The following is a 10,151-nucleotide window of genomic DNA, read 5'->3' on the forward strand; positions in this document are numbered from 1 at the left end:
GGACAATTTTTTGAAGTCACTGTAAGCAGATATACACTTAATATTAAACTTTAGAATCACATGAGATAATTAAACTGACATAACATTTATTTCTCACTAATTTTCTTCAATTCTGAGAATAGTAAAAATGTCGTAAACGCTTTTATTTAAAGATATAATTTTTTAACAAAAAAAAATTTAAAAATTTTTCAAAGTGGTTTGTGGATGATGACCTTTTTCAATACTTGAATGAAATAAACATTATTATAGTTATTAGTAGGCTTATATTTATTCATTAGTGCAATAAAAAATAATTTTTGAAAAAAAAATTTCATTTCATACATTTTTTCAAAAAATTATATTTTTAAAATCGATTTGTGCGTGAACTTTTTTATATTTCAATGGAATAAACGATAGCGTAGTGATTATTAGGCAAAAGTTCATTCATCCCTGCTACAGGAAATCGTTTTTGAGAAAAAATGTCAAAAAGTCATAACCCTAATATACACCCTTTTCAATACCAAACATGCTAGAAGTAATAGAAGCTTCTATACCAAATCACGAAGATCTATATTAAAAATTGGGAGCTGTATCTTAATTTCAAAAGACGGACAGACGGTCATGGTTATACCGACTTAGAATTTTACTCCGATCAAGAATATATATAATTTATAGGGTCTCCGCTGAATATATCGATATGTTACAAACTGAATAACAAATTTAATTATACCCTCCATATTATGGTGGAGTGTATATAAATCTTCAGAAATGTTGTCGATATGCGATTTTAACATACCGACAAATAACTGATGACTTGACTCATACCGACTGTGTCCACCTTTATATAATGTATCTTATATACCTATAGCTATCGATAACATATGGTATTTCCATTGATTTGTAGCATATTTAAGAAAGTGGGAGTGGTCGGGTCTTATTGCTAAAATATGTACCCCGGATTAAGGGTACATCACCAGGTGAAATTGCAAGCGCCGATCGGAATATTACTGCGATCTACAGGACAGCTTCAAAGTTTGGAAAAAATTGAGGGTTTGGTCCATTTCACACCTTTCGATCATAACCAACATCTAATGGGGCACTTCTGGTCGGAACCCGACCTCTCCACAAAATTTCGTGACGATCGGTACAGAATTGAGGCCTGGAGTTTTATTAAAATTGTGAATGGATGGACGGACACACATATCTAGATCGCCTTATCTCGTCAAGATATGAAAAAATAGCAAGGGGAGGGGGTCTACGACGAATACTTCGCGATGTTACGCGAATATTGTTTTGTAAAGTATAAATATTTTATTTTAAAAACGTCCGTAAATTGTTGGAAAATGTCGTAAGTCCCTACAAAAATACAAAACTGTACAAGGAAAAGGTCGTAAGTCCAAAGACATCAAATTATCTCCCAAACGCGACGGAATTTTATCAAACAAAGTACAGGTATTGTAGCGGAATAAATGAACGAAGAGCACTGCTTTTACCACCATAATAAAATCTTTAATACAGAAAGCGCTGGAATGTTTTTACTTTCTCCTGAAAAATTTATTGAGAGGGACTTACGACCTTTTCCGACGGAGCAGACGATATATATATTGCAGCATGGGATCGCTTCGCCGAGTTTTTTTGAAATATTAATTTTGGTGATGGCACCAACCCACTCCTGCCGAATAAATAAATATGAATACTTTTGGGAGTCATCAATTTGTTTGCATGCAAATTATTTGAATGTTTACTCATTATTTGTTGGTTTTTACCGGTTAAAATATATTTTTGATATCGCAATATATATCCACAATGAACTATTTTCGAAATACCCTAAAAAGCACAAAATCGCGTGCATTTCCAAGCATATGTATGGTACAAGTACTCACAATGTTACATTTTAAAATTTGTATATAGCATTTGTAGTGTTCAATAAAATTGGGGCAGTGTCCGTCTGTCGCAAACTTCAAGATCAGATATGGCAAATTGCATTGTAATTGGGTGTATTTGCAGCGATATATATTTATATTAGGTTTATTCCAAAAAGGAACCTGATATTCAAAGAAAATTTATAGATGTATCAGAAGGTGCTACCAATGTCAATTTTGCAATTTTGGAACTTTTATTAGAAATGTAAAATGATATACATAATTGTTCCAGAAACATCCCTACTGCTTATCGCCGAGACCGATCGACGCACAGTGCGAAATATGATCACTTTAGCGGAACTTTACTAATAACTTTTAAAGTAAAGATTCCTAAAATTTTGCAAAAATTTTTCTTATATTAGTGGATAGTGTGGGGCTCAAATTGGGCCACATAGGCCCACGGTTTCCCGTAGCGTTCATGTAACGGCGGCTGTCGTTTTTACGTTTTACATTCATTTTTGAATCGATTTTGCTGCAAATTGGTATATTGAGTTTTCAGCGGATAGAAAACTATATTTTCAATATATTTTCAATATAGGTTCGCGTTTTGTTATAGACCCCATTGAACGGTACCGGTCGATGGGACATATTTTAAATGTTACAGACACATTTTCCAATTTTGGTTTATTTTGGCATTATATTTTCTTCGTAGATAGAACACCTCTGTGCGAAATATTAACATCGTAGGTACCCGTTTTTGGTATAGCCCCCATATGACAGGTGTCCTCATATTAGGTATTTTAAATGTTGAAGACAGAAATCGCAACAGATTTTGATGTAAATGTAAAGTTTTAGATGTTAGCGAATAAAAATCCTCCTCACATAAAAGCTGTCAACATCCCAGCAAAATTTGAAGGAAGGGGTTCTATGCGATGACGTGATTTCATGGCATATTTTGCATTGGTTCAAAGCAAGTCGTGAAAGATCCGATCTTTTCATTAGCATTTAAACCCATGCAAAGGAAGTCGTGAAAGATCCGATCTTTTCATCAGCATTTGAATCATTTGTACAGATCACTATAAACAAATAAGTCGATTTGTACATCCCTACTTGTAGCGACATCAAAACAAAAGAGTATACATTTCCAAAATTGTTGTTATAAAATTACAAAATTACAAATTAAATGTAGGTTCACGAACTAGAAATTCATAAAGAAGTGCTGTTGGATTCCATGTCGAAATCTGAACTGGTGATGAGAAGATAATAGAAAAGCTTTTGTAAGATGAAACAAAATAAGTGGCTGAGAGTGGACGAAGTAAACTCTGTTGCGGTGCAGCGGCGGTGATTAAATTGAAATTTTGGGTGTAAACTTTATGCTGATTAATTAGTTCTAGTTATTTCATGAATTAGTTTGAATTAATAAAGAGTTTGGTTTGTCATGAAAATCATATTTCAATACAGAATTTTCCATTTTCCAAACAAGACATGAAAATGTCATGCCAAAGGGTTGGTGAAAATTACATGTCAAAGCATTGGTCAAAATGACATGCTTAGGAACCGACAATGAATGTCATCTTAAGATCCGAAAATGAATGTCATCTTATGGTGGTCACGCTCATATAAAATTCATGAGTGAAAATGCTAAAAAGATGACATGCCAGATCACTTGCACCCATGATTCAATAGCATCCTTGGCATCGAACATTTTGCTGGGATAGGTCCACTTCTGGATGAAGCCTCACAACCCTCCACATCCATTAAGGAGTAAAATGTCAATATTTTTTAATTAATTTCTTGTTGGAATTCGAGCTTTATGATCAATAGTGCATCTGAAAAAGGAAAGCCGACGACTCGAACCCACACACCTACCACTATGTGACATGACATCCAAGTTGGAAGTTGTCTTCTATGTGTCTTCAAAGTTGTCTCCAATCTATTGAAGACGGCTCGACGACAGCCCTTTGCGATCATCTACGACATTTTCACACAAATGTCGCAAAACTCGTGAACGATAAGTTGAGCGACAAGGTAAGCGAAGTTGTCTTCATGGACGATAGATTGAATATTAACTTGTACCAGGGCACATTGCAAGACATTTTCGTTCAGAATGTCACACATCACACATGGAAGACTGACAAATTTGGTGACACAGTCTTGTTTAAAGACAATTTTGAAATTTTTCGTTGATGAAATGATCATCGCAGATTCAATTTCCTACTGGGATGTTTCGCCTTTTGGTAAAAAACACAAGGAAAAAAGTGTTGTCACGGCGTGTTAGTGTTCAGAGCCAAACTCATAACTTTCAGACTACGCTAAGCGTTTGTAATGAAAGCCATACAATTACTGAACAGATGCATTATTAATTTCCAACGAGAAATTAATTAAAAATTAATACTAAAAATGATCTTCACCTTAAATGGCAAAATTTTCAAGTCAATAATTTTTTGTTTTCATTTTCAAGTCAATAATTTTTTGTTTTCATTTGTATCTATAATGTTTATTGGGCTATTTAGCAGGTCTGTACCATTAATTTTATTATTAATATGTGTGTTCGTTTACTCAAAATTTGTACAAATTGTTACCGGATGTTGTTCGTTTACTCTAAAGTATAATTCAAAAGAGCTTAGTCGATTGCAAGAAGTTACTGGACTTGTACGAATTTGTACAAATTATTGAGTAAACGAACACACCTAATGTTTCTCAGATCAAGTTCATGTTGGAACTGCATTACAATTTTTAACGTATACTGGTATTTGCACCACAGCATTTAAAAATGTTGCACTATATATAAATCACCAACATTAACAGGTCAAAACTATAACAAAATCCGAGAGGATTCTTAATTTAACAGAAATCATCATTTGTTAAAATTAGTGAGTCCATTTCTTCAAAACACAGTCAACAACGGCGTTCATCGCCGCGTTTACCTTCCACTTTGGAAAATGCAATTAAATAAAATTTCCGAAGTCATTTTAAAAAAACTTGAATTTCTCCGAAGAACGCACGTTACCGCAGCTGTTTTATGGCTTTGCGAACAGATGAGACCCCAATCTTATAGGCATATACATACGAGTATATCTTAAAACGGGAATGTATAATGTAAAATAATTTTGAAAACTTCAAAAAAGCACTTCTTTCCGATTAAAATTGCATGGAAACAATAAGAGTTTTTTTGCATTTTTTTAAAGAGTAAAATATCATAACTGTTTTGTAAAATATTAAGAAAAATAAATCATGGCATACTGACTTGCCATTTGTCCGCGCCACGCTATTTTTTAAAGAATCCAAATTATATTTCTTAGAAAAAAAAATTATGAAACAAAAGTGCAACTTTAAGTGCATTTTTAAGTCGTTTCGCGGAGTAAATCCCCAAACTGAGTATAGGTCATTTGCAGTGGAGTACTTAGCTAACGAATTCAATTAAAATTTAATTAATTTTATGTACTTTCAAAATTCCTTAAAGTTCCGCTAAACTTCCCATATTTCGCACTGTGCGACGTGTCCTAAGACAACGCATGTAGAATAGTTTTTCATGGCTGAAATAATCAGAAAATGCACCATCATTACTGAGGGGTATTTTGTTGAAAATGTCATTGCACCACAGTGGCACCCTATTAGATATGTCAAAACATGGAAATTTTACATTTTTTATTTTTGAAGAATAGACTTCGGAGACATTTAATATGCCCAAAGCAAAAACATCATTACGTATCTTCGTTTCTAATATTATTCAATAGAGTGGAGCTATATTTCAACTTCACATCCGCCTTGTACGTAGAACGTCGTGGGTTCGATTCCCCGGCGAGGTAACATCAAACTTTCAAAGGTGGCAAAATACACCTCAGTAACGTTGGCGAAATTTTCTGAGTATTTCAGCCATATAAAACTTCTCTAAATGTGGTGTCTTAGGACACATCGTTCGGACTCGGCTATAAACTGTAGGTCCCAAGCTTAATGTGATAAGGTGGCAGAATCCACAAAGTTCAATAAACTTATTTGTTCTATAAAGGAATTTTGATTTGCTGAAATCTAATTCTCAGGGGCAGTGGTGTAGGGTATCACATGGTCGGCCCCTTCCGACTATAACCTTTGCTTACTTGTTAAATAATAAAATGGAATTTGGCATTAATAGGCAATCGTTCATTCATATTCGCCACAGGAAATCATTTTTAAGAAAAAAGGTCAAAAAGTCGCACAGTGGTTCAGTATCGATTTTTCCTGGCCAAAATTCTGTAACTTTTTAACGGATAGAGATATTTTCATAATTCTTTTTTTGTTAGACACAATCAGCTTTCAGATGATTTATAAGCGGTCAAATTCGGTCTGGTAATTGCAGAGAAATTCAATGTCAAAGTTAACTTTTGCGTTTTTTTTACTATTTTTCATCAAAATATTAGTGTTTTGTGGTTTTTATATCTTCCTATGTATTAAATATGGTCAACGACAAAGCGGTCAAATTCGGTCTGGTAGTTGCAGAGAAATTCAAGGTCAAAGTTAAACTTTTGCGTTTTTTTACTATTTTTCATCAAAATATGAGTGTTTTGTCGTTTTTATATCTTTCCATGTATTAAATATGGTCAAAGACAAACAAATAAACAATAATATTTGTAAAAAAAATAAAAAAAAAAATCGAAAAAAATTCGAAATTTTTTTTTTAAATTTTTAAAAAAAAAATTGCAAAAAAAATTTAAATTTTTTCATTAATTAATTGGATTAATCGAGCTAACATGACCTAAGGAGTTTTGTATTGAAAAATGAATTCTAGCGAAATACCACACACTCAACCATTACGTTACGATCGTTTCGCCTGGTGGTTTAAGCCAGGCTCATCAGGCGTATTTGAATGCTAATGGCTAGAAGACAAAGACTGATTTTGATAACTTCTATTTATACAAACATTTTTACAATTTTGTAATTATGAAGTATTTATTGAAGTCTTTTTCTTTATCAAGTCACCCTAGTGTCTTGTCTAGGAATCATTTTCTCAATACATACACATATACAATCGAAGGGGGGTTTCCTTCATGAATTGTAATGCCTTCAGTTTTTGAAGTTTTGGATATCATGTCATGACTAGTTTGTTGGATATGATACATTGGCGTCATGTCGACTTAGTTTGTTGATATGATACATTGGCAGTGGCTTAGAACGCTGAGATCTCGACAACATTGTCTGTTTGTTGGAGAGGACCCAGGTTCAAACCTCAGCCGTGGCAGCCGGGCTCTGCTGTGAAGTTTTTTATTTATTATTGTCTTTTTAGGACGAAGGCCATTATTTATGAAAGTTTTTAATTAATTAATTGGATTAATCGAGCTAACATGGCCTAAGGAGTTTTGTATTGAAAAATGAATTCTAGCGAAAAATTAAAAAAAAAAACTCCTTGGGTTTTCATAACACTTATATAACTCGTATTAAACTCATATAATCAAAAACACACAGTTTACCCATTTAATTTCAATAAATTGAAAAAAGTGTTAAACGGACGGAACGGGACGAGTACAAAAGTATAAATAGGCTGAAAGAGGAGACTCTCGTACAGAACATTGTTCCATGTTGTTCCATAAAAGTTCTAGTCCACTAAATTTGGAATTTCATAAAATTTAGTACCTGAGGAAAAATAAAATAGCTCATGTTGTGTGAACGCTACGGTAATTTACTAAAACGACTTTTAAATTTCCGAGAAATAGCTACGTCTTTCTCCAGAAATTTGCAAAAAATACGTATGTCCCAAAAATGGGGAAAATGTACGTCTTTAGGGGCACACCACGCCCACACCTTCCAATATTTTGACCAATTTTTTTGGTTTCCTTAGTTCCAATATGTTTACTATCGAATTCCATATAGAAATTGAAACGGTCCACTGTGTATATTTTGTAAATATTTTATTTAGTATGTTAAAACTCATGAATTAATGTGTAAACGTATATAGTAATTTAAACATTAATGTAAACCTAGTTTAAGGAAATACAACCCTGAATTGAATTACAACTTAATTAATAAAATACAACTATGTCTAGACGACTTTCGCGCTTCTCATACCGAGCAGCTAAGCGGAAGAAAATTTAAAGAATTCGCTCATTCAGCAAACTCCATTCTAACGCGTTACATAGTAACTATCAGATAAGTTTGCTCAGAGTAATTATAAAAGTGTTCATTTGAAATTTAACTCTTCGGTGTTTTCATTTAATGTACACGTTGAGAGACCAGCACCGTTTTATTGGCGCACCAACGTGAAGCACAACAAGAACTGTTTCATTGACGCCCAACGCAGTGGCCACGGACAACGACATTAAAGCCGAGGAAGAACAAAAAGCCGATAGTGACGAGTACCTGTCTGGAGACGAAATTATGGCGCAGTTTACCGATGCACAATTCCAACAACTTATCCAGGCAATGCGTAGAATTGGCCGCGCTGGGTCATTTGCGCATTGCACTGCTCGCTTCAAGGGAGAGCGAGACGCCGCCGTTGTTGAAGAATTTGTGACAGCGATAAGTGTGTACAAGGAAATTGAGTCGATTACAGATGCAGATGCTGTCAAAGGGCTACAACTTTTATTTGAGGGTTATGCTGCCAACTGGTGGATTGGTGTGAAACACACAATCACCACATTTGATCCAGCAATACAACTAATCAAGAAAACACCGCTACCTGATTGGCGCATTTTCGCAAGCATTGTTGAGACGAAGCAACAACAAAACGAACCCACAGACTCTTTTGTGTGTAAGCAACGGCTGTTGTTTGCACAGCTGGCCGTTCCTGTGTCTGAAGAGGTTCAACTCAACATTGTTTTTGGATTGCTCAATACAAACATTAGAGAGCGTGTGCGTAGAGAAAATGTGAAAACATTTGAGGATTTGCTGTCTACCTGCAGAGAAGCTGAGTTGACGCTGCACAACAAGGGAAAACCAAAGTGTGCGACAGAGTTTGTGCGCTGTCGCTTCTGCCGCGAAACTAATCACAGCGAAGATCTGTGCAAGAAACTGGAAAAGCGAGTGGCACCCCAACAACAGCAGCAAGACGAATATGCGAAGACTCAACTGAAACAAGAACAAACGCATAATGTGAGTAAGACACAGCAACAAAGAACAACAACAATAGCGTGCTATGGATGTGGAGCGCCTGGAGTTTTTAGAGCAAACTGCGCAACATGCAGCAGCAGTAACAAAGAAAGTCCTCAGCAGCTAAATTTTAATACAATTGTAACCGGAATGATGGGTCGAAATCTTCCAACGACGCATGTAGAAGTCTTTCGGTTACACGGTGAAGCAATATTTGACACTGGAGCGAAAATAAGTGTTTCCAGCCCAACCCTTACAAATATTTTGAGAAGAAACGGATGCCATTTCCAAAAAGTAAATGCTGATGTGAGTCTGGCAGATGGTTCATCAAAAAACTCTGTCGTGGAATCAACAATGTGTGACGTCGTAATTGGAAACAGAAGCCGTAAGATCCGATTTGTTTGTCTTCCATATGCCACCAATAATCGCACATTACTTGGAACAGACTTTTTGGAAGAATGTGGCATAGTCTTGAATATGGTAAAACGCTGTTGGTATTTTGAAGATGACCATAGCGTCAAGTATCCCTTCTCCAGTCCGATTAATATACCGATTCTTTCAAGCATCAAAGTTCGTCCAGTTCGTTGAAGTTAACAAAAATATTCCGCATCCACCATCAACCAACGAATCCCTGCAAGATATTCCTCCGCAATATTCGAACGTGTCATCCATTCCAATGTACTCGATACAACTGATAAATGTTGCCAATGAAGAAAATACAATGAAGGTTCATCGAATCGACGCAATACCTCCGCACCGATCTCGTAAGTACAAGAGAAAGGCCAGTGCAGAAGTTCCCACTGTCGTCCTTCCTCATGCAACGAAGGTAACTTTACTCCAGGGGGAGGCGCGTAAGAATACGTCGTTGCCGCCGCACATCATTGGAGTTAGCCATAAAGATGACATTGCTGTTAGTTATCTACCTTCACTTCAGGGGGAGGACCAACATAAGCAGATTGTATTACCGTATCCACCATATCTCCAGGGGGAGATCCAACCGAAGCAGCCGTTCCCTCCTAACAGATAGTCCAGTTTATTACGGATGCTTCGTCGGGACGTCTTCAGCATCCGAGGGGGAGACTGAAACGGTCCACTGTGTATATTTTGTAAATATTTTATTTAGTATGTTAAAACTCATGAATTAATGTGTGAACGTATATAGTAATTTAAACATTAATGTAAACCTAGTTTAAGGAAATACAATCCTGAATTGAATTACAACTTAATTAATAAAATACAACTATGTCTAGA

The 10,151-nt window shown here is 35.4% G+C and overlaps 1 protein-coding gene across 1 annotated transcript; it reads left to right on the forward strand.

Moving 5' to 3' along the window:
• The first annotated feature begins 8,189 nt into the window (after positions 1-8,189).
• LOC141403070 (activity-regulated cytoskeleton associated protein 2-like) lies at positions 8,190-9,920 on the forward strand. The gene is made up of 2 exons (XM_073985236.1): positions 8,190-8,907; positions 9,886-9,920. Exons 1-2 carry the CDS (start codon positions 8,190-8,192, stop codon positions 9,918-9,920), a joined length of 753 nt encoding a protein of 250 aa, XP_073841337.1.
• Positions 9,921-10,151: the final 231 nt, after the last annotated feature.

The sequence above is a fragment of the Musca autumnalis genome, unplaced genomic scaffold (genome assembly GCF_047663935.1).
Source record: "Musca autumnalis isolate F117 unplaced genomic scaffold, ASM4766393v1 scaffold_4, whole genome shotgun sequence".
Taxonomy (NCBI): Eukaryota; Metazoa; Arthropoda; class Insecta; order Diptera; family Muscidae; genus Musca; species Musca autumnalis.

Bases quoted from the DNA above. Each gene is read 5' to 3' on its own strand.
- LOC141403070 (XM_073985236.1), top strand. From the start codon at position 8,190: ATGGCGCAGTTTACCGATGCACAATTCCAACAACTTATCCAGGCAATG. The intron at 8,908-9,885 runs GTAAGACACAGC...CCATATCTCCAG, and splicing joins AGAACAAACGCATAATGTGA to GGGGAGATCCAACCGAAGCA.